Raw genomic sequence first — 26,301 nt, forward strand, 5'->3', positions numbered from 1 at the left:
AGTTGGAAGCCATTACTTGCTCTGATTGTCTTCACCCATCATCGGGGTGTCTGGCGTAGGACATGGGCTGGAGTTTCTCTTGCCACGGATCAGTCCTGGAAGACCCTTTGTCTGCTCTGAGCTATGTACTGGTCCAGCCCATATACATTGTTTCACTATTGCCCATGTTAGGGTTTTCAAAGTGTCTCTTCAGGAAAAATTTACAAATTATGATATAGAGTTATATAGCTTTATGATGTCACTGGAGAGGATTCACAGACATCACCCTAAAAGATTCCTTGTCTGTTCACTCACTCAGTACACTACAAGCACTTCACAAAATGTTTCCAGTTGATTCAGCTCATCCACAGGTCGTTACAGTGGTTCCAGCACCATGGCAAGGCGGTGATTTTTCACTGGGTACCTGGCCACATTATGATATGGGGAAACGACGTGGCCAAGGAAGCATGACAGGATGTTGTTGTCTGTCAATGTCCCATCCCATTGCATGCCGTCATCTTGTACTCTGACAGATACGTCGTGTGTCAGTAGGAGGCTGAATGGTTGAAGGTAACAGAAAACAAACTGCGGTTGCTCAAATTGACCACACAGCCATGGCGGACTTCATGTCAGCCTCACAGCTGAAAGGAGGTTCTGCTTACCAGGCTGAGCATCAGACATAGCTCTTTATCACATGGCTTTCTTCTCCAATGGGAGGATCCACCACTGTGTGAGGTTTGTGGTATGCCACTTTCAGTTCAGTGTATTTTGAAAATGTGTGTCCTATTTACTGATGTTAGGGCAGACCTCAGTTGCAGTGAAGATCTGCCCACCATCCTTGCCAATACTGATTCCGATGTTAGAGGAGTGGTGGCATTTCCTGAAATGTTTGGTCTCATCCCTAAGTTTTGGGAGGGGAGGCAGACTTAGTTCCCATCCATGAGATTGTCATGCTGACTTTTTTCGGGGCACCTATGACCATGATGTTGAGTGCCCTTCACCTGAAATAATAATAATAATAATAATAATAATAATATCATCTTTTTCCTGAAACCTCTTATCTACCTGTGATGATCTGAAGGAATCTGAAATCGTAGAGATGACAGTGATCATGATTGCACAGAGCCTCTCCTGCTAGGTGGTCTGATGTAGTGATAGAACAATCAGATATGGACACTGAATCAGAACAGGACTTTGTTGATTTTAAAGAAACTAATTGTAAAGTGTTACTTACTTAGCCTGGTATGTTAAATTGATCACAAATTGAAGAGCCAGGGAAAGCACAATACATCCATAGTGCACAGTTCAGTTCAGCAATGATAGTGAAACGTAACAGAAAACTATTAGTGAGACACCATTGCAGAAGTTCTTACGCTGTGCAATAATGGACACAGTAATGGAGGCAAATCTCTATCATGTTCAGCAGACATCTGTTAATACCAACAGAAATGAAATAAAACAGCACAGGTTACTTGCCACAGTTGACAAATGTTGAAACTTTGAAAGTTAGTGAGACCAAAGTGTTTAAAAAAGTTTCAGATATTCATTTTGCCAGCAATGAAGTGGCTATCATTAGCAGCAGTGAAATATTCAGTTAAGACCTATTCTTTATACAGTGGTTGAAAATTGTTGTAAGATCAAGAAACAGAATAGTCGATTGATCAAATAATATCGTACAATATCATGAGAGAGGGCTGGTAATCTCTTTCACTACACTCAAAATAAGTCCCACAAATGGTGTGTCAAAATATTTCTAGAAGCTGCGGTATCTGGCATTAGTTATCACTTAGTTTCTTATAAGGATAAGGGATTACTGAATGTGTTGGAAGAGAAGTCTTTTGGAACTGGTGCTCAAAATGTGATTGCATTGTGCAAGACAGCACCAAAAAATTTGGGTTGAAATAACTGAAAATCCACATAATTCCATTCATGAAAATCAACTTCAGAGTTGGATGTCAAATACACACTTGAATTTTATTGTTTGGCCTTCCCACTTTTAAGTGGGCCTGCTGAAAAGTAATGTCTCCAAATTAAAAAACACACATCATCATGCCCGACACATTTATTTCTCAACATACTCATCACAGTCATTAACACATTTCTCCCAGGGAGAGAGCAGTTTGTCGATACTGTCAGTGTAAAATGTTTGACTTTGTTGACAGAGCCACAACCTCACCTCTGCTTGCACACCTTCATCACTATTTAAGCAAAGTCTTCGCATGTGTTCTTTAAGGGACCCAGGTAGTGTGCATTACCTTCCACTTGCAGTTCCAAACACAAACCATTGTAACTCTTAATATTCTCATTGCGTTTCAGTGAATATTTTACTACACAATATATCTTGAGCAACATTGGTGTAAATTTTTATTCTAGGTTGTCACATTCATAATATAAAAAAGAATTAGTTAATAAATGTTAATTTTTTAAGTATAAAAATAGTCCTTTTTAGGTACTACTTTCTCAAAAAGTGTAAATGCTATTTTTATGAAAATTTGTGAGATTTGTATGGTACATTCTTGAAAGAAGTGGAAAGAATTATGTCTTTAGCACAAATAGTTACTTACATTTTTTGTTTGATAAAGAAATTATTTGAAAAGTTTGTGTTTTTCTTTCACAGAACATAAAGTGATACCTAAAGCAGGAACTTTAAAAATGTAAAAGTTTGGGCAAATGTACTGTGGATTGTCCAAAATAATTGTGCCAACTCTGTGTTGCAACTCTTAGTTTTTGAGAAAAGGTTCCTAAATAACCAAAAATGCAGTTCATAGTATTTCTTATTTAAATATGTATTTTTATTGGTCTTCTTTCCTCGGAATATTCCAGTTCCATAACCATTTTAATTTGCACTCTTATGTTCTTGCCTTTTGTGAAGTATTTCCTTCACTCTTGCCTCCTTTGAAGAAGCCTGTGCAGCTTGATCTGCCTAGAGGACTTGCATTTAATCAGTATGGCAAAGAGATTCGGTAGTGTTCATTCCTGACTTAAAGTTCATAGCAAACTTTCATCATGCACATGACACCACTATCGAAGCCCAAAGCTGCATCATACACTCCAGTCTGCATAGTTCTAGTTCATGAAACAGTTTTTGGTGGATGCTCCCATATCCAATTGTTGAAGCTTTTGTTCAGATTATTGGTTCGGCTGATGACAATTCTTAAGCAAATTCTCATCACCCAGTTACTCATACACAGGTTTTATTGTCAGAATGACAGCATAAGGAAGTGAGAGCTCATGCTTGTACACTTAACCAGCAACAGCAGCCCATTGAAAACCACACACATATTCACTTCCTTTAGGGCAGAGCATATGTTGAGGTTTTACATCTGTTGAAGCTTTGTGTAACAACGTGGCCCGTACTAAAAATTCCATAGCTTTTAGATGATTTATATTACTTCTAACAGAATTACCATAATATATTTGCAAAAGAGCTATTTCTTTGTCAGTAAATCGGCTTTCACCAGAGGGATTTGGCTCATTAAACTTGCAATCTCCATCTGTGAGGTATTGTCAAAAAGACACATTCTTGTAAATTTCTACAGCACCATGGACCTCAGTACCTCCACTAGACACAACATGGCTTTTGTTACATAATGATTAAGACTTCATTACTGCACCCTCAACAATAATTTGTTAAAACCTCTACATAAATTACTTCACTGGTATCTAATGATGTGGCAGCAACATGGGGTGGGAGGTGTGACCACATTTCTGCTAGGTCCCATTAACAGCTATGCAAATGTCTTTCACTCCATTTGTTGAAACAGCTTATTGTGCAGCAATTCTTCTACTACCTTCACTTAAATCTTTCACGTTCCTTAAAGTTAAGTCATAGTATTTGGAAAACTTGGATAATGGTGACGGCTTTCGGTACCATCTTCTTAATACTAGAAATCAATTTGTCAGCATCTAGAAAAAGTCTTCATATTGCTTCTGGCACCCTCTGAGAAGTAATATATTGTTGTACTGAATTCCTTCAGACCACAGCAACAGTAATGAATCGATAAGTAACTTTGATTTTGACTTGTTAACTTATTCCAGACATACTCTTATAAGCAGGAATACTTGTTTGATTCACCTTCTGAGGGATTTAATGGTCCGACATTGACATGGGCAATAAAACAACCTGTTGAATCAGTTGACTCATTGATGGAAATTGAATTTTGTTTTCTTTCACTTTATCTTTAATGAGGCATTACTTCATTGTAACATTCACTTAAGTAACATTTCGACAAACTAGACTCACTGTGCACAAATTCTTCGGTATATTTCTCCAAAAACAGTTTTAATGTAGTATTCTGTAGCTTCCACAAAGGAATAAAAGCTTTACATATAAGTGGTATGTGAATTACAGTTTTCAACTCGTATGTTGCAATTGCCATTAGAAGCAAAGAAATCTTCTTCCCAGTTGTCTTGGTTAAATGCATTTTTGTTTGGTTTTTCTGAGAGGTTGATAAATGAAATACTTCTTTCCATAATTAGACTGCTTATGTGATTTGCACAAAAGTATTTTACTGTTGGTTAGAAAGTACTTCAGATCTACATCTACATGGATACTTTGCAAATCACATTTAAGTGCAAGACAGTTGGTTCATCAAACCACCTTCACAATTATCTATTATTCCAATTTTTTATAGCGCACGAGAACAACAAACACCTATATCTTTCCGTAAGTGCTCTGATTTTACCTATTTTATCGTGGTGATCGTTTCTCCCTATGTATGTCCATGCCAACAAAATATTTTCGCATTTATGATAATACAAAACATGCTGCCCTGCTTTGAACTTTTTCAATGTACTCCATCAGTCCTATCTGGTAAGGATCCCACACCGCGCAGCAGAATGGTGCAGAATTCTAAAAGAGGACGTCAAGCATAGTGTAGGCAGTCCCCTTAAGAAATCTGTTACATTCTCTAAGTGTCCTGCCAATAAAACGCAGTCTTTGGTTAACCTTCCACATATTATTTTCTGTGTGTTCCTTCCAATTTAAGTTATTCATAATTGTAATACCTAGGTACTTAGTTGAATTTATGGCTTTTAGATTAGACTGAGTTATCGTGTAACTGAAGTTTAATGAATTCCTTTTAGCACTTATGTGGATGACCTCACACTTTTCATTATTTAGGGTCAACTGCCAATTTTTGCACCATTCAGATATCTTTTCTAAATCATTTTGCAATTTGTTTTGATCTTCTGATGACTTTGTCGATAAATGGCAGCTTTATCTGTGAACAACCTAAGACGGCTGCTTATGTATCCTGAATCATTTATATAGGTAAGGAACAGCAAAGGGCCTATAACACAGTAGCTAGGGGAACACCAGAAATCACTTCCATTTTACTCAATGACTTTCCGTCAATTACTATGAACTGTGTGACCTCTCTGACAGGAAATCGTGAATCCAGTCACATAACTGAGACGATACTCCATAAGCATGCAATTTCACTACACGCTGTTTGTGTGGTACAGTGTCAAAAGCCTTCCGTAAATCCAGAAATATGGAATCGATCTGAAATCCCTTGTCAATGGCACTCAACACTTCATGTGAATAAAGAGCTAGTTGTGTTTCAGAGGAACAATGTTTTCTAAACCCAAGTTGACTGTGTGTCAGTAGACAGTTTTCTGAGAGGTAATTCAAAATGTTTGAACACAATGTATGTTCCAAAATCCTGCTGCATATCGACATTAACGAAATGGACCTGTAGTTCAGTGGATTACTCCTACTACCTTTCTTGAATATTGGTGTGACCTGTGCAATTTTCCAGTCTTTGGGTACAGATCTTTCGTCGAGCGAATGGGTGTGTATGATTGTTAAGTATGGAATGGGAAGGCTACATGTGGCAATTGTGGAGGCTCAGCTCAAGAGTCAGGGACTACTTCTACACTTCCTCTGAAATGCCTGAACTGCTCTGGGGATCACCCAGTGTAGAGCAAAAAGTGTAGGGTTTACAACAAAGAAAGGAAAATTCAAGAGTTGAAAGTAAAGAGACACATACCCTATGGTGAAGCTAAGCTTTCAAAGCCATGCAACCACCGGTGTTTGCTACTTCTTTTGCATCAGCCCTAAAGACACCAATTGCTAATTGTGATACCTCCACACAAACTCGGGCCATGTATTCAAGTATGAGCACATGCTCTTGTCGGTGTACCTGTGGGGGAAACGCTCCTCTTGCAACTGATCTCATTTGGAAGCCATCAGCAGTAGGCTTACCACCTAAGCCATACACCACTCCCCAACATGAGAAGACACCTAACCCATCCCCGCAACCCAAGCAACCGCCTCCTCCTTTAAGTACAGAAAAAGTCCTTGGAAAAGTAGTTGTAAGTCCAAGAAAGTGGTTGTTAAACCTTCGGATCAACGAGCTCTCTCACTTTCTGATGGATACTATGCTCTTGTGGATATGGACTTCCAATCGGAGGAGCCATAGAGCATGGAACATTCCCCACGACCTCCCTGGTAAATCACTGCCTCAGAGGGAGAAAGAGAACAACCACCATTACTAACCAATGGCTTCCACAGGGACTTCTGTGTTGTAGTGGAATTTGAATGGATATTGCTCACATTTGTAAGAATTGCAGCTGCTGGTCCAGAATAAACCTTTCTGCATCTGCTTACAAGAAACGCATCTGTCACAGACACATCTGCGTTACGGGGCTATCGCATATACAGGAAGGACGATACTACTGGAGACAGTACTAAAGGTGGAGTTACTATTTTCCTTGATGACACTCCTCTCCTGTCCCTCTTACCACAATCATGCAAGCAATTGCTGTGAAAGTTCTCGCACCCTTTACTATCACAGTGTGTTCTTTGTACCTGCCCCCCAATGATGGTTTGGATGCAGACACACTGGAAGACTTCGTCCAGGCACTCCCACACCCATTCCTTGCTGTGGGGGACTTCAATGCCCACAATGTGCTTTGGGGCTTGGCTACTACTTGCTACCAGGGTCGGGTGATTGAGTGACTCGTTCATTCTGAGAATATCTGCCTTCTGAATGCGGGTCAGATGACTGACTTTCCCTCAGCAACAGGATCTTTTTTAGCTATTGGCCTTGGTTTTTGTTCCCCAACTATTGCACACTCAGTTCAGTGGGAAGTGGCTCCCGATTTACATTCTAATTACCACTTCCCAGTGTGGATCCGTCTGCCGACTAAGACAGTGGCCAACAGGAGACCACACAGGTGGATGATGCACAGGTCAAATTGGTTACAGTACAGTTGACAGGCTATTTTTGAACAAAAGGATTGTGCACAGGAGGCGGTGGCCCATATTACTCATGAGATCCAAAGGGTTGCAGCAGAGTCCATCCCCAGGTCTAGTAACCACCTCAGATGATGGACTTGCACCTTGGTGGAATGGCAACTGTTGATTGCCAATCAGGGCCAGATGGACAGCTGTGCAGAACTTCAAACGCTGTCAAACTGCAGACAATTTTCATGCCTTCAGGTCTGCTAGAGCACATGCAATGCGAGTAATCAAAGAATGGAAGAGGGCTTCCTGGAGGGAATTCACAACTTGCATTAATCGGTCCACTTTTGGTGCGCAAGTTTGGGAATCAAGAAGACGCATTTCAGGCAAGTGTAGTACACACCCCTTTAAGGCCTTGTCAAATAATGGGGTCTTGGTGGACACTCCAGAAGACATGGCTTATGTTTTAGCTTAACATTTCTTTACTGTTACTACGTCATCCAGACAAGCTCCTGTTGTTCAGGTATTCCATCAGACTGTAGGGATGAGGAAGCTCAATGTCTTCTCGTATAATGAGTAAGTCCACAACCTTCCATTTTCCATGTGGGAACTGGAATCAGCTCTGTCTGCAACCTGAGACACTGATCCAGGACCAAATGAGATCCATTATGCCACGCTTAGTCATTTCTGCCCTGAAGAGAAAGGTCAGCTCCTCTCTTGTTTCAGTCAAATCTGGTTTGATGGACAGTACCCTATGACTTGGAAGGAGGCAATATTAATTCAATTCTGGAAATCGAGCAAGGACCGTAGTGCCCATAACAGTTATTGGAGTGTCGACCTTAGCAGTTGAATGGGTATTACTCTTGAATGCCTGGTGACCCGCCAACTTGTCTGGCTTCTAGAGTCCTGAGGTCACATGAGTCCCTCCGTGTGGTTTCAGGTGCTGCCCTTCCACTCTTGACAACTTAATTCTACTGGAGACGGCGATGCAGGAGTTTTTCTTATGCCGAAACCATTTAGTTTGTGTTTTTTGATCTCGGAAAAGTGTATGACACTACTTGGAGGTACAACATCCCTCACCAACTTCATGAATGGGATCTACATGGAAGCCTGCCGCTTCTGATCCAATCCTTTCTTGAGGACCAGCATTTTCGTTATCACATTGGCGATGCCATGTCTGATTGCCATGTTCAGGAGAATGGTGTGCCCCAGGGCAGTGTCCTCGGTGCCACATTGTTTTCCATAGCTATTAGTGGCATTTCTTCCATAGCCAGGAGCCCTGTCCAATGCTCTTAGTTTGTGGATGACTTTGCAATCTTCTTCTCTTCCTCTGATCTTACAACGATGATGTCGACGATGACGAGGCAGCTACAGCTGACCATTAGGAGACTGGAAACCTGTATCCAGACAACTGGTTTTTAGTTCTTAACTGAGAAGACTGTGTTTCAATTTTAACCATGCTCGTCAGAGTTTTAACCAACCAGTGCTTACAATGGGGATGTATTTTACGTTTTCAAGACCCTGTGTGCTTTATGGGTTTATTATTTGACTCTAAATTAACATGGCTCCCATGCACCTACGAACAAAGGCCTTCCAGTCATTGAATATTTTGAAATGCCTTGGTGGAAAAACATGGGTGGCTGACAGGTCTTGCCTCATGCAGGTTCATTGGGCATTTGTTTGATCATGCTTAGACTATGGCAGCATGATCTATGGATCGGCCCATCTTTCCTACCTCTGGATGTTAGATGCTGTCCACCATGAGGGCATTCGGACATTGACTGGAGCCTTTTAGACCAGCCCAGTTCAGAGTCTGTGTGCAGAGGCTTGTGAACCACCACTCTGGATTCGGCGACATATCCTTTTGGCTCGACAGACACTGAAAATCTTGGCATCACCTCAGTCATTGGCATTTAGTTCAGTGATCCAACCCACCTTCGTACGACTGTTAAAGAATTGGCCCCAAGCAATCAAGCCATGTGGTGTACATTCTACAGACTGTCTCAAGGATCTGGATCTCTTGGACATGAAAATACACACCCAGGTATGGAACACACTGCTGCCTTGGTGTCTTCAGAGGCCCAAAGTGATTTTAAGCTTGACACAGTACAAGAAAAGTTGTACTCCAGATTTGGTTTTTATAACTTTGTTTTCGTCTATTTTAAGTACATATTATAGTTTCACTGTTCCTTACACAGATGGATCCCAGCAGGAGAATGCTTTCAGTTGTTTTGCCATTTTCCCTAATAGGGTTTTTAAAGTGTGTCTTCCACAACAATTTACAAATTGTGATGCGGAGTTACATGGCATTTTGATAGCCCTGGAGAGGGTTCAGGGACATAACTGTAAGAGTTTTCTTGTCTGTTCAGACACTCTTAGTGCACTGCAAGCACTTCACCAAATGTATCCAGTAGATCCGCTGATTCACCTCACTCCTTACAGCGGCTCCAACACCGTGGCAAGGTGGTGATCTTTAGCTGAGTACATGGCTACTTTGGGATACAGGATAGTGACATGGCTGATAAATTTGCCAAGGAAGTATGTTGGAATAGTGCTGTCCATCAGTGTCCCATCCCGTTGCACAGCCGTTACCTTCATTTTCTGACAGGTGCATCATGCATCAGTAGGAGACTGAATGGTTGCAGGTGACAGACAACAAACTACAGTCACTCAAATAGACCTCAAAGGCTTGGCGGACTTCGTCAGCCTCGCCCCTCGGAGGAGGTTTTGCTTATCAGACTGCACATTGGGCATAGCTCTTTCACACATGGCTTCCTCCTCCAGCAGGAGGATCCACCATTCTGGGAAGTTTGTGGCATGCCAATTTCAGTTCCACATATTGTGGCTATGTGTGTTCTGTATGCTGTATACTTCGGTCTTGCTGGAGATCTGCCCACCATTCTCGCAGATACCGATACCCGTGTTAAGAGTGGTGAAATGTTTGTGAACTGCCAGGCCTCATCCCTAAATTGGTGGGGAAGTGCGGCAGACTTTAATAAGTTATAAACTGCTCTGCATGTGGGGACAGCCTTTGTCCCCACCCATGAGATTTGCATGTTGACTTTTTGTCAGGGTGCTGATGACCATGATGTTGAGCACCCCCCAACGCAAATCATCTCATCTCATTTATTGCGTGTACGATCGTCAGTCTGTATGGTTTCAAATGCAACCGGTTTCTCAACACACACTAAACAGTTGTATGTGGGATTTGCAGTTCGCGAGATGCATGCCGGATCAATTTCATAGGGCTGTTGACAAAATATTATTTCACTTGCTAAATGACATTGTCAAATGTGCTTGGACGACCTGATGATTTTCCATGTCTTACTGAGCACCGTATTTCTACAAAACACTTACGCCACTCATAAATTGTAGGCCTACTAGGAGAATCCTTAGCGTACTTGGTACAGAAATTACGCTTAACTGTTGTTGCTGACTTGGATTCTTCGAACCAAAATGCAGAAGTAGCACACTTGGGTCCAGTGAAGGCAGCCATTTTTAATGCAACTGCCACTAGTGCTCCTTACTTTGCAATTCCGCACTAGCAACCTACGCGAGACAAAACTTGATGTATTTCCCTACAAATTGACACTACAGTTTCCTCTGTAGGTACTAAAAATTAATGTATATGAATTTTCAAAGTGTACAGTCCTTTTTGAAACAATCAGTATATATCGAACTTGATATCAGAACTGTCCTTACACAGCTGCAGTTTTGTTTTGAAAGCTCCCTGTTGTATTCTAAGGCATGTTTCAGCCTTTTTAATGAAATTTTGCAGTACTTTGCAGTATCGTTTATAGTGAAATTCTGGCAGTCAGTGTTACATTATGCCTCCAATTTGCTCTGTGGTGACATCTTCAACTTTTGTAGTCCTGTCTTTCTCAGTTGCGTGTAATATTACGGTATACTGATAATTTTTACTTACGGACCATCTGACAGCAACTGAATAAAACACAATTTTTGTGCCATACCCGTTTCGCCTTTATTTTCTGCAAGGCATCACCAGTGGCCTGGAATATGTACATATGTTAGCTATTTTATTTACATTTTTGTCACTGTGCCTACATGTTATAAACAGTTCTGGTGGTTGTTATTTCCTATTAAGTAGTAATGTTTTGAACTGTACTTACAGGTTGCGTGGACAATTTCTTACATATTATGCTCCTGCTGCATTTTTGGTGTTGTTCTTCTTCGTATGAATGCCAATTTGTGGTTTTTTCCACATTCCACAGCACTATGCACTGAACGCTTGTTTTAATGCAATGTTTTGGTTTCTGTTGCCGACTGTTAAATGTTTTTGCCAAAGATAGAAACTTATGAACTCTCTCTCTCTCTCTCTCTCTCTCTCTCTCTCTCTCTCTCTCTCTCTCTCTCTCTCTCTCTGTCTCTCTCTCTCTGTGTGTGTGTGTGTGTGTGTGTGTGTGTGTGTGTGTGTGTGTGTGTGTGTGTGTGTGTGTGTGTGTCTTATCATATGTTCGTTTTCTGCTATGAAACCATACAGAACATACAGGTACCACACACAGCATGACTGATTTCATTCGATGTAGAAAATATGTATACCTCCATTCCTATCACAGAAACAATAGAAATCATAGAACAAAATCTCTCATCCCACAGCAACCTCACCACAGACGCTATAAAAGAAATAACAGATATGCTCAGACTGACAACTGAACAAAATTACTTTCAGTTTGAGAAAGAATATTATCCACAAACTTATGGACTGCCCATGGGACCTCCAATATCAGGAACACTAGCAAACATGTTCATCAGTCGCCTAGAAAATCAGATATTTGAAAAGATAACCACAAATGAAAGTTTCAAAATCATATATTGGTACAGATACGTGGATGACATTATTTGTCTGGTAGATGGGCCAAGTGAAAAAATAGATGAACTCCATTCAGAAATAAACAACGCTCATCAGAACATAAAATTCACACTTGAAAACGAAAATCAAATAAACTTTCTTGACATTACAATTAAAAAAGAAAATGGCAAACATACATTTAACATCTTTAGAAAACCAACAGCCATAGACACAATAATACATTCCACATTCAACCACCCCCACAGCCAGAAACTTGCAGCACTAAGACACATGTTACATAGATTACACAGAATCCCACTCAGCAAGAGAAACTATGAACAAGAAATGAGTACAATCAAACAAATAGCTAGGAACAACTGGTATGACCCACAGGCTCAATCAAAAAATAAAAACACAAATAAAAAACAAACACAACATTTCCAGAATACAAAAGAACTCACAAACACACACAATGACAACACCCCACAGAAAAGAACCAGATGGTACACCATGACCTACACACACAAACTAACACACAGGGTTGCAAACATCCTAAAGAGACAGGGCTTCAAAACAGCATATAAGCCTGGGAAAACCCTTCAATAACACCTAAGCCAGCCAGCTACCAAGAGGGACAAATTCCAACAATCAGGAATATATAAACTTGAATGTCAAAGTTGTGATGCAGTATACATATGCCTGACATGCAGGAATTTTGAAACAAGATACAAAGAACATATCAGATGTTGGAAGTATGAAACAAACCATTCCACATTTTCAGAGCATTTCAAACACTACAACCATCATCCTACAAACATGGAACAAGAAATGAAAATAATGAGAATTAGCAACCATGACAAACATCTTATACAAACACAAGAAAACTTCCACATCCAGAAAGCCATAGCAGAAAACAAACATGTTATAAATGAACACACACATCAGCACAGGCTCCCTACTACACTTAATAAAGGAAATGATAACATAAAACAAAAAAACTCTTCCCCACACCATCTACACACACACACACACACACACACACACACACACACACATATATGCACAAACGCACACACAAATGCATACACGAGCAGACCACAGGTACTTCAATAATTACGCTCATAAGTTTCTATCTTTGGCAAAAACATTTGACAGTCGGCAACAGAAACCAAAACATTGCATTTAAACAAGCGTTCAGTGCATAGTGCTGTGGAATGTGGAAAAAACCGCAAATTGGCGTTCATAAGAAGAACAACAACACCAAAAATGCAACAGGAGCATAATATGTAAGAAATTGTCCACGCAACCTGTAAGTACAGTTCAAAACATTACTACTTAATAGGAAATAACAACCACCAGAACTGTTTATAACCTGTAGGCACAGTGACAAAAATGTAAATAAAATAGCTAACATATGTACATATTCCAGACCGCTGATGATGCCTTGCAGAAAATAAAGGCGAAATGGGTATGTCACTAAAATTGTGTTTTATTCAGTTGCTGTCAGATGGTCCATAAGTAAAAATTATCAGTATACCGTAATACTGCTCTGTGGTACTCAAAAGGTATCAACTGCTCAAACTGATTATGGTTGCAAGCAGGAAAGCAGTACAAAAATCAAAGTGGTGGTTTGCAGTTCTGTTAAATATTTTCATTGTCATCATATGATGGAAGATAAGATTTGTGTTTTATTTGTTGTAAAAGAACCATGCGTTGGAATCTTACCAAAAACCAGTCTATTATGTTAGTTCATAACATAGTTCTTCAGTATGAAGGGATAAAAAATTCTTTTCAGAAACGTAGATTTAAACACTTCATGGTTTCACTGAGGTTGTCTTGTTCTTTAAATAAAACATTTATTTTTGGCCTTTTTTGAGCACTTGGGCATTAACATGCCCTGTACATATACTCATGCGTAAAAAAAATAGCAGGTTCTCCATACAGACCTAAATAAAAAGGTAACTCGACAAGTCGTGTCCAAATGCCTTATCAACCCAGTTGACTACAGATCACTTTGTGATGATGTATAGGAAAACAGATTTGAGTTTTATATTCCATTTGACAATAGAAATGAGTAGAGACAGCATTTTAAAGTTTCACAGTGCGGTTTATTGTCACTTGAGTTGGCAATGCTATTGAACGTTGTGTGAAATTTTTAAATCTGACTGTATCTACAATGTACTATCAGCGAGTGCGCGTACACACACACACACACACACACACACACACACACACACACACACACACACAAATAAAAGCACACACTAAAACTACCCACTTATGTCATATTAAATTACAGTAGTTGTTAAGCTGTAGTGCAACTAAACTACACAATTTTTAAGACTTCTTTTCAATTGTACATAAGTTGTTGTTGTGCATGGGAAAAGTCATAAAACAGACAGGACGACAACTCTTGTTCTATTATGACCTTGCAAACTGTTGCTTTCGTTGTCATTTCTGTCAGCCCCAGTAACGTTAGTGGGAATAAGAAATCTTCCATAATTTGGAGAATCAGGCAATACAGAAAAGACAAAGCAGATATAAATTGAGAGACAGTAACTAAGGACAGGCAACACAGTTTAGGATGAAAGTAAGCCTCTAGATGATATAAATACGGCAAGGAAATTTCTGGTAGAAGGATAATTTTGTGATGAGAATATTCTATTGTGCATACTTCCAAAACTTATCATATTTGTAAAACTTCTCCTTCAGTAAATGTTGATCATTCCACCTTCATGGATGTGGGCAAGACGAGTTTTCTTGACTTCTTGGTGTGATTTTAGTTTTCCATGTGATGAACATGAAGATTATTTATTTTTTGTAATGTTCTTGCACAACTCACATATGCTAAACATTCAGGAATCCAATCCACTAATAGTTACTTTATCTCAGTGGTTCCCATCCTGGGGGTGATTAGCCACTGAGGGGTAAAAACAAAAGGATTCAACTATGTTTAAATCACAAAACTAAATTATTTGTAACGTATGAAACATTGTTGGTGGGGGTTACTGCTTGCAAATTGTCTGTATGAACATAATCTTCCTCATGTAAACCACTGACTACACCCATATGGCACATATGTCACATATGCTTAAATATCTCATGAAAATGCTGTCTCGAAGTTCTTAGTAGTTCCTGCAGTAGCTCAGAAATTGCTTTGTTATTCACTTTGCATCAATTAACGAACTAGTTGACAGCAAAACAGCAACTATGTAATGGCTTCCCTACTGCTGTAGGGCCTACAATGTATTATTATTATTATTATTATTATTATTATTATTATTGTCATCGTCAACATAATCATAGTTATTATTGGCAGTGGCCAGACACAAAGCATTGGCAGCCAGCTCAGAAGTAAGGGGTCCAGCAGTCATGTGATCTAAAAGCATTAGGCCTAAGTAAAGTGTACACATTTTAATGTGGTACATTTTAAATGGAGGTGGGTGAAGCCAGTGTCTCTAGGTAGAGGACTGGTGAAGAGGAAGCATGTTTTCTAAGCAGTATTTGCCTGTGTCAATAGTGCACTTCCTTTGGTGAGAAGGATTTTTGGGAACACTTGCAGTGCACTGAGGCTTGCTCTATCTTTTTACAAAAGAGGTTGTTCGAAATAAGCTGTACCTATAGTCTTACTGAATTATTACTTTCTGGGTTTTAACAAGCATCTACGAAAAATTAAAAATTATTTATCATCCATCATTTTAAAACAGAGTTCAAAGAAATTATCTTTCATTCTGAGTGTATTTAGTAACCTTTGCGATGTGGGGAGAGGCAGGGGGTACTATCTAATATCTGATTGCACTCGGGGGTAACTGTCTTGGAAAGATTGGGAATGACTGATTTTTATCTACTATTTATTTAAGCCCCTGGCTTTTTGTGAGTGCTCAGTTCCACAAAGCTGTGATCAAACATTGAGGGAAGAAAAAAGATAAGTGATTGGAATTGGGATGCAATTAAGAACAGTAGTGCCATAAAAATGAATTTTGAGACAAGCATATAATGTATCATGTTTTAAGTAAGGACAATTTTTTTACAAAAGTAACCAAACATTTTATTTTAGAACTACATTTATTACACAAATTTGTTTATTTTTTATACATTGTTGCCATGTTTGTCAAACAGAACTTAGTTTTGAAATCAGTCTTAAAAGTAGTATTCCACCTGCTTCGACAGCCGTGAGTTCACAGTGGTTTTCACTTAGTCGTTGAAGCACGTCCTGCCAACATGGCATTTTGGCTCCCCAAAAAGGTGGAAATTGCTTGGAGAAAGGTCAGAGCTGTACAGTGGATGAGCCAAAACTTCCTGTGAGAAATATTCAGTCAGTTTCAGAATCTAGACAGAAGTGTGATGCCTTGCTTAAGCAAAATACCATGTCTGTCCCAGAACACAATTGCCATGATCTGTGGCAGCATGTGTTCAGGTTTGGGCTTGATTGGAGAGGTTGAGTGCCATCATTCCATTAAATGTTGCTGGGATTCAGGGGTGAAATTGTATACCTATGTTTGATGACGTGGGACAATGCGGCTTAACAGGTCACCCCTCAGACATAATGAGTCAAAAAGGTGAGGGAACTGTCCAGTATCTTTAGTTTCTGGTCTTCCGCGAGGTATTAGGATACCCTTCGATAGTACAATTTCTGAAGTTCAGCATTTCAAACACAGTTTTGTGCAGTACAGACGTAGACACTTCAGGATAATCCATTAGAAAGTAGTTACTGTGCTCTTCTGCCCTTCTGAATTTTTGTGTAAGTTGCAGCCACTAAATCTTCAGAGGCCAAAGATGGTTCACCTGAGTGTTCATCACGAACGCCGGCCGGAGTGGCCGTGCGGTTCTAGGTGCTGCAGTCTGGAACTGAGCGACCGCTACGGTTGCGGGTTCGAATCCTGCCTCGGGCATGGATGTGTGTGATGTCCTTAGGTTATTATTTTATTTTTACCATTAGAAATACATTTATTGTCCAAAGAAACCCAAAACCATGTTCTGAAATAGTGTTTCGCTTATCCATTAGACAGTGCCAAAAGTTTCTCCAAAAAATCATAACACCACACTCGCAAATGACACACTAACAAATGTAAATCCACCTGATGGAGGTTTAAACCTTTGAAACGTGTAGTGGAGATAAGCAAACATTGATTGCTAACAGTAAACTTATCGTTTCATTTAATGTCAATAACAGTCAAGGTAAGGCCTACGATGTTTGCATTTAAAACCACTTTTGAACTCTTACCCATTTTTGCTCTCTGCCTTTGCTCATTGCATTAACACCATACACCTCACAAAACTGACAATGAATGGGTGCAGCCAATGTGTTTCATGCACTCGCACACATTGTATTTTTAAAATATTCAAGATTATTTAATTTCCCAGTGTTCAGAACATTTTAAAAATACAGTGTTCAGCATGCAGGGTAGCTACACAGCTGCAACTGATGGCTGCTTGTTTGCAAAGCATGCCGGAAAGTGGCACATATGCTTCTTTAGCATTCTTTCTAACTGTGGAATTACAAAAAAAAAAAAAAATCACGCATCCCTTTTACATCTGGATGATGCATCTTGTTACAAGCGTGCACACATAGTAAGTAAAGTGCATGTCACTAGTGGAATGTATGCAGTGAAAGGATGCTTAGACACGGGTAATGCGGTCCCTGTTACAATCTGCATAGATCCAATCCATGACATATCTGTTTACACTGTTTACTTTTATAAAAGAGAAGCATATCCAACTAAGAATAAATTAGTCATAAAAAACAGTCCTCAGTATTTTTTATATATGGAGTCTTCACGGGTTGTCAGCAGAGTAGCGTCAGTGTCTTGTAGCAACGTTTTGATGGAATGTGTCTCCACCTTCAGGCGAAGATGATGGAGATGCATTCCATCAAAACGTTTCTACGAGAAGACGATGCTGCTCAGCTGACAACCCATGAAGACTTCATGTATGAAATTCGCTGAGAAAGCCTGCACTCGCATATAGTCCTCAGTATTGCTATATAGTGTGTTTGACAATGTTACTTCACAAATTTCCCAGAAAAGTCATGACCAGATTTTGTTGTTCTGTTTGTAAAGCTGAAAACTTTGCATTTCAAGCCAAAAGAAGGTTGTATGTAATTTTTTGTGGCTCTTAAGGCTGACAGCAAAATTCTGTCTAGGAACCCATAGATTGATACTAAAATTTAAATTGTTTGTCGTGTTTTAAAACAGAATTTCTATGTTTGATCCTGAAATTGTAACATCTGTAAGGTTTGTAGTTACTAATGAAGTTTCTGCATTTTATATAATTTAATGACATTGTTGTGTGTTTGGTAGCCTTGGAACTGTGCCGTGTTTCATCTGCTATTTTCATAATTTATTCAGTGGCTGTTGTGCAATGGAGGCAAAAATTTTGAAAGCTTTTAATTACAGTATCAGCACTGTTTGTGCAGTGTAAGCAGTCACTATTCATTGCATAGTGTTAGTAACATTCATTGTGATGTACTTACATTAATGGAACTGGCCTTTATATTTACTCCAATTACTTTTTGTAAGATTTGTATTTACATTTTATAGTTGTCACTCAAAAGTTGTCATCTCTCTTCAGTGTTCTTACAGTACAATTTGTCATTGTTGGTGGTGTTATGTGGCTTTCTTTTCCCAGCTGTACATTTTGTTGCACCACGAAGTATGGCAAAGGGAGATGGAGGGAGAGGTGGTGGTGGTGTCGGTTGCGGAATCCACCTCATGCGAGAAGATTACTATACCTCTCCACCTTTCCATCAACTCAAGAATTACACCGAATGTGGAATTTATACTGTTGAGAAATTAACAATTGGCAGAAATGGATTTGGAAGCATCACATTTGACAGCCCAATCAATATAAAGGACTTGAACTTCGATGACATAGGTTTGTAGCTCTGAATTATTGAAGATGTAAAGTAATACAAATTTGTGTGTGCATTATGCATTTACTACATGCAGAATAATTGTTGCTTTCATATTTTTGGTTGGGGTGACTCTGATCCTATGAAGTATGCATGGGCTTCTGAAAATTCTGCATTGTCACACAGTCTTAGTTTTCCATGTATATTGTGTACTGAAAATACGCAAATGTTGGCTCCTTTCTTGAAATCCAAAATCATTTTGAACTAGAAGTAATAAATTCATGCATTTCTCATCTCACATCACTAAACGTAACTAACTTTCTATGTTATGTGCCTCATCATTCTGTGGTAATGAAGAGAAACAATGATTTACATTTAGCATATTTCGCCACAAGCAATTGTTGAGAGAGAGTATTTTATTGCATTTCTGTGGTTACTGTGGCGGAGTGCTCTTCAGACTTTATAGTAAATTAGAACTGCCTACTGTGTAGACCAGATGCACCCAGCATGTCATGCACTAAAGTTTGGTGCTTGGATGTACACAGCAAACAAAACAAATCCTTTATGTACTGAGAATTACTATCATCTTTGTCAATGGTGGGGAGAAGTGTTGGAGGCTGTAGTAGTGGTAGTTACTCTGTGGAGTATACCAGTATTGCAATTATGTATTTAAAGAGAATGAACATACATAGTCCAATTTAGCATGCTGTGCTGTTCCATGGCAGTGAATGGTGTGGTGTTGGTATTCCCACAGCTCATACGTGCATTTTCCCCACATTGTGGAGAGACAGTATCTCTCTCTCTCTCTCTCTCTCTCTCTCTCTCTCTCTCTCTCTCTCTCTCTCTCTCTCTCTCTCTAGTGTGTACTAATTGTACTTCGAAAATGTTAGTAAGCTGTAGAACTAGGTTCTCCTCAGGTCATAAGTGCCTGTTGATCACTCAACTCTTAAACTGTACGGCAAATTGTTCCACTTTTTCGGTTTCACTAAGGTCATTCCAGGACCATATTTAGATCTGAAAAGTTTCTTTAGTTGCATTCGCTACAAGGCAATGTGTGATCAAAAGTGTACCAAACTTTCAGTATTCCACAACAATATTTTTCTCTCCAATCTTTCATGCTAACTATTGAAGCATCATAACTATGATCAGAGAGAGTGAAAATGGGTTAGTTTTGTTTCAAGATTTAGGGTCCAAAGAAGAGTGGCAAGATTCGTGACTGGTGCATTTAGCCATCGCGAGAGTGTTACAAATCTCATAGAAAGTTTGAAGTGGGACATAATTGCAAATAGGCGATGTGCTAAATGGAAGGATCTTCGCCGAGGATGTAGTGCATATATTATTACCATCAAGTTTCAAATAGCGCGATGATCACCATTGAAAGATCAGGGAAATTAGAGCTCATACTGAGGCGTTTGAACCGTGAGTGGTGTGAATTGTACCCTCTGCCACACACTGCTTGGTGGCTATCGGTGTATATATGTAGATGTAGCTGTAGAATTTTCTTAAGATTGCTCGAGAAACTATGTAAAAAATTTAAAGTATTTTCAATCGCTTATTCAAATAATAAATTTATTAGTAAACAAAGACAAGAAATAATAGTGCTTGAGTAAAAAAATAGAATAACTTTTTAGAGAGTTGCAGTACACAATACATAACACCATGATATTTAGCATATCACTTTGTTTCCATGTTATGACCATATTGATTTCTGTGTGCCTAGTTTATGTAAACCTTCCATTCTAAATTTATTTCATTTCTATGACTCTAGCATGAAAGGGATAAATTCCACGTAATTCTAAACATTCTCCGCCTAACAAGACTGTGCCTTTAGTTCCTGAAGCTCGCATGATGCTCATATCTTTCGTGAAAAAGTACTTGGCCAACATAGGGCATTGGCCTGTGCAGCAATATTCCCTTTCTGTGCTGCAGACCCATCCTTCTACTATTCTTTTTGTTCCTTAGTCTTTCCATTGGGTGGTCTTCTTGGTGTCAACCATGCTTTGATTTGGTTTGTGGTTGTTAGTGGTTAAGTTTGACCTAACACTCGTTTCCCAGATTTTTGCAGAAATGTGAACCAAGCAGGGAAGGTCGCTCAAAGTGGTGTGCATTCTACCTTTTGTGCCTCCCTATTTTTGCACTCTTCCTTTCTGGCAGAAGTAATACACCCAAAACACAATATGGTAGCCATCCCATTCTAGGGTGGGTTGTCAAGTACCTGCATAGTGGTAATCCCTGGTCATGCAGGGATCACACTGTTTGTGCCTGCACTGGAGTCTCACCATGTATGCCAAGGAGTATGTGCCCATTGTGGCTGGAGCATGGGGATTCCAGTTGTTGGGAGGGCCCTAGTTGTGACTGGGTGACACCAAAGTGGATGGCTTGCAAATGAAGCAGCTCAAACTTTCTTCCCCTGGTGGCCATATGGCCCCAGCAGTGTCTCTGAAGGAAAGAATTGCTACATTGCACAGAGATACGATTCCACAATGTTTGTTTCTCTGGCTACTTCATGGGAGGAATATAGGGCTAAGAAATGAGGGGAGAAATACTCCCCACAATACTTAGTTTGCACCAGGATTGATAGAGATTCCTCTTTCTCCGTGAAACCATTATTCTTTGTTTAAAACCTTCAGGGCAGGTTTGGTGAAGTAGCAGCAGTTGTGAAAATGAAAAGGAGTTAATTTCCAATTAAAACTGTATCCCCTGCCTATTTGTGGATGCTGCATGCCTGTGACAAGCTGTGTGACATTCTTGTAACTATCACCCCCAGAACAGTCTCAGTATGATAGAGGGTACCATCTTCCACCATGATCTTTTACAGACCAGTGATGATTTATGCACCAGTTGAAGCAAGGAGGTGTGTGTGTGTGTCCATCGTGTCCAGTGGGGACCAAAGGAAAATAGGGTTGATGCTGAGACCACCTCTTTGGCCTTCAGAGGTGACTTATTGTCTGAAAAGGTCAAAGTGATTGGATATCAGTGGATGTGAAGCCCTGTGTTGCCACTCCTATGCAGTGCTTCAGATGTGAGAGATTTTGGCACGTATTCACATTGTACAGCCAACACCATATGTAGGGATTGTGGATGTCAGTTGCACAGGAGTGATCCTTGTGCCCCTCCCCTGGTCTGTGTCAACTGTGGAGAGCACCGTCACTGCTAACCCGACTGCACCATCTTAAAAAGAGGAAAGAAAAGTCAAGAATACAAGACTCTTGACAAACTTCCTTATCAGGAGGCAAGAAGTAGTAGGATGATCATTCGGTATGTGTGATGGTTTGCTATGGCTATCTCATCACCCTCTCTAGTGACAGTGCTCTCATCCTTTCATCCTTTGTGGCTTCTTTGTTGTGTCCTCAGGGAAACCTATGAGGAGCTCTCCCCATTCAGTATTCACAAGGCATTAGAGGATATTGCTGGGTACCTAACACGCGTGAAAGAACTTCATAATGGAACATTTCCACTTGGAACTGTTAATTCAAACCAAACATCTAAGGCTCTGTATGTAAGGTCTTAGGTGACTACCCCTTTGAGGCTGAGTTGCATAACGCTCTTAACTTCTAAAAAGGCTTGGTTACCTGCTCTGATATAATGGAGGTGGACCTTGTGGATTTACATGAAGAATGAAAAAATTTGGATGTCACGGGAGTGCAGAACTATATGGGAAGAGTCTGTCCATGGGAAGAGTTGCAACATTTATTTTAATGTTTAGCACTCAAGGATTACCTTAATACATCCTTCCAGGCTATAACTATCTTAAGGTTCGCCCGTTTGTTGGTAACCCAGTGCGATGCTTCAGATTTTAAAGATTTTGCCATACCACTACGGGGTGTAATGGGAGAGCTATGTGTGGATACTGTGGAGGCTCAGCTCACGAATCAAGCAGTTCTTGTACACTTCGGCCGAAATGCATTAACAGCTCCAGAGATAACTCGGTATGGAGCAAGAAGTGAGGTATACAATGAGGAAAGTAAAATTAGTGTGTTGAAAGTCACAAGACACATACCCTAAGCTAAAAAAAAGCTTTCAAAGCTATGCAACATCAAGTTTTTGATACTTCTTTCGCATCGGTTCTTAAGAAGCCAATTGTTAAGTCTGATGCCTCCACACAAATTCGGACCACAGGTTCAAGTACAAGCACATGCACTTGGCAGTTTACGTGTGGGCAAAACTCTACACTTGAATCAGAAATAATTTGGAAGCCATCAGTGATGGACTTACAACCTAAGCCACATACCATTGCCCACCATCAGAAGCCTATTAAGCTGTCTCCTCAACATGAGCAGCCAACTCCTCATATAAGTAAGGAAAGACTCCCTCAAAAAGTAGTTCAAAGTCAAAGTAAGTGGCAGTTAAACCTTTGGATCGGTGAGCTCTCTCTCTCCCTCTCGTTGAGGATATGGATTCCCTGTTAGAGGAAGTAGACAGCCGGACACTGACTAACATTCCCTCTGACCTCCTGGGTAAAGCACTACCTCTGCGGGAGGAAGACAAGATTAACCATCACTAATCAATGGCTCACACAGGGACTTCAGTGTTGCAGTGGAATTTAAATGGATACCAATCACGTTTGGAAGAATTACAGCTCCTGATCCAGGACAAACCATTCCGCATCTGCTTACAAGAAACTCCTATTGAAGTCACTGACACACCTGCATTAAGGGGGTTACCACCCGTACAGGGGGGACAATATTACTGGAGATACGGCTAAAGAAGGTGTGGCTGTAATGTATGATGACAGATTCCACTCCTCTCATGTTCCTCTTACCATAACCATACAAGCAGTTGCAGTGAAAGTCCTACATACAAGCAGTTGCAGTGAAAGTCCTAGCACTAGTTAACATCACAGTGTGTTCTTTATATCTTCTACCTCATGATCTTTAAATGCACACACACACTGACAGGACACTTTCCAGGCACTACCATGCCCATTCCTGCTTGGGGGGGGGGGGGGGGGGGGGAGGAGGAGGAGGAGGAGGAGGAGGAGGAGGAGGAGGAGACTTCAGTACACACAATATGCTGTCAGGCTTGGCTGTCACTTGCTCCAGGGGTCGAATTATCGAGTGACCCATCCATACTGAGAACATCTGCCTTTTGAGCTTTGGGCAGATGACACCCTTTTCCACAGCAAGAGGGTCTTCTTCAGCCATTGACATTTGTTTTTGCAGACACTGTTCAGTGGGAAGTGGCTATAGATTTAAATTCTAGTGATCACTTCCCAGTATGGATCCATCTGCCGACTTGGATGATGGTTGACAGGAGGCCACAAAGATTGATCATTCAAAGGGCAAACTGGTTGCTGAGCAGTCGATACGCTATTTTTGAACAAAAAGATTGTGCACGGGGGATGGTGGCTGGGCTGCCACAGAATCTATCACATTATGATACAGAGTGACATGGCATTATGATGGCATTGGAGAAGATTCACAGACATCACTGTACAAGGTTTTTTTGTCTGTTCAGACTCACTCAGTGCACTACAGGCGCTTCACTAAATATGTCCAGTAGACCATTTGATTCAGCTCATCCATGATTCCTTACAGTGGTTCCAACACCACGGCAAGGTGATCCTTCACTGGGTACCTGGCCACATCGGGATATGGGGAAACGACATGGCCAACAAACTGGCCAAGGAAGCATGCTGTGATGGTGTTGTCTGGCAGTGTCCCATCCCATTGCATGTTGTCATCTCATATTCTGACAGATGAATCGTGTATCATTCGTGGACTGAATGGCTGAGGGTGACATAAAACAAACTGTGGTTACTCAAATCAACCACACGGGCAATGGCGGACTTCATGTCAGCTGTAGAGCTGGAAGGTGGCTCTTCTTACCAGGCTGAGTATTGGACATAGCCCCTGTGGTGTGCCACTTCCAGTTCAGCATATTTTGAAAACATGTCTCCTATATACTGATTTTAGGGCAGTCCCAAGTCTCAATGGACATCTGCCCACCAACCTTGTTGATATTGATTCCAGTGTCAGGAGAGTGGTGGCATTTTGTGAACTGTTGTGCCTCATCCCTAAATTATTGGGAAAGGGAGGCAGACTTTAATGCATTACACACTGCTCTGCATGTGGAGACAGCCTTCATTCCCTATCATGACTGGCACGATGACTTTCCATTAGGGCACTGATGACCATGATGTCCTAAAAATAATAATAATAATAATAATAATAATAATAATAAAAAAATCATCAACACCCTAAGTGACACCTCATTGCGCTTCATTGCCTTCATCCATCTTTATGGCTGGGTTTGCCACTTAATAAAATGGCAAAAACCACAATGCAGGAAACAGTATGTTAATACATTGGACCACATACCCCCTCCTTTGCAGTTTAGGTAAAGGTATGTCTCGCTTCTAGACACCAGACCTGACAGGTGCTCCTGGTGTCTCCCGGAATGGCATTGTCTACACTGACACAAATATTGTTGCCAAACATTTTGAGATGTGTTAAACTCGAACATCTGCATCTGAGAATTATCAGCATGCATTTAGTGTCCTTAAACAGTGGGTGGAGCAAACTCAGTTGCCTTTCACTACACATCACCTGCAGCTATATAATGCTCCATTTTCACTGGTATCTGGAGTGAGGGTGAGCTCCCATTTGAGTGGGGAGAAAGCATGATTCTACCACTACTGAAACAAGGTAGACCTCGCTTCTCTTCATCAGCTTTACACAGCTCTGATTGCATCCTACCTTGATTTTGGGAGTCTGGCACATGGCTTGGCATCACTTCAAGCATTGTGGTGTTTGACCTGATACACCATAGTGGGTTTTCGCGTGTGACAAGTGCCCTTTGGCCCAGCAGCCCTGTGGACAGCCTGCTCGCGGAAGTTGATGTCTCTCCAGTACAGATGAGCCACAAACTACTGCTGCTTAACAGCACTGTATATATATTGAGTGCACCCTTGAGCATCCGTAGTACTGCATTCTTTTTCATGGTAGGGAGATCCATCTCTCACAATTCCATCCCATTACTGGTGTCATGATTGCAGTTTGCATATAGTGAACTCCCAACTTCCATCTCTCACCTCTTGTTCGGGTGCAGTCACATATGCCTGCACCATATGTACCCTGTTGTCAGATGTCTTGACCTACACTTTGGACCAAAAGACTGTTGAATCCATGATTTTTTGTCACCTGTTTCTGGCTGTCGTTAGTGCATTAACGGGTTTGGAAGTGGTATACACTGACTGCTCTCTGAGTGGACAACAATTCTGCCCAAATACATGAAAGGTGCAGTGAACTACACTTCCTGCCAAATGGATCCAAAGTATTAAATGAAGAATTGTTGGCCACCAGGTGACCCAACAGTCATGTTCTTGTACTGCTGAAATGTTGTTAGGTGGCAGTGACATTCTGAGTAGTCCTTAGGCTGTTGACCGGTGCTACCCTCTACACCCGTTGTTAGTTGCTATCCAGGATCTCCTTCCTGACCTCCATCAAGCTGAAAGCTTGTTCATATGTGTGA

General features: G+C 40.5%; 1 protein-coding gene across 1 annotated transcript in view; it reads left to right on the plus strand.

Moving 5' to 3' along the window:
- The window catches only part of LOC126297603 (nuclear pore complex protein Nup98-Nup96-like), a 228,684-nt gene that overhangs the window by 69,327 nt on the left and 133,056 nt on the right, over positions 1-26,301 (plus strand). The window contains exon 2 of the mRNA XM_049988587.1: positions 18,606-18,851. Coding sequence (XP_049844544.1) covers positions 18,632-18,851 — 220 coding nt within the window. The 5' untranslated portion in view covers positions 18,606-18,631. The remainder of the gene's footprint in view (positions 1-18,605; positions 18,852-26,301) is intronic.

This window comes from Schistocerca gregaria, chromosome X (genome assembly GCF_023897955.1).
Source record: "Schistocerca gregaria isolate iqSchGreg1 chromosome X, iqSchGreg1.2, whole genome shotgun sequence".
Taxonomy (NCBI): domain Eukaryota; kingdom Metazoa; phylum Arthropoda; class Insecta; order Orthoptera; family Acrididae; genus Schistocerca; species Schistocerca gregaria.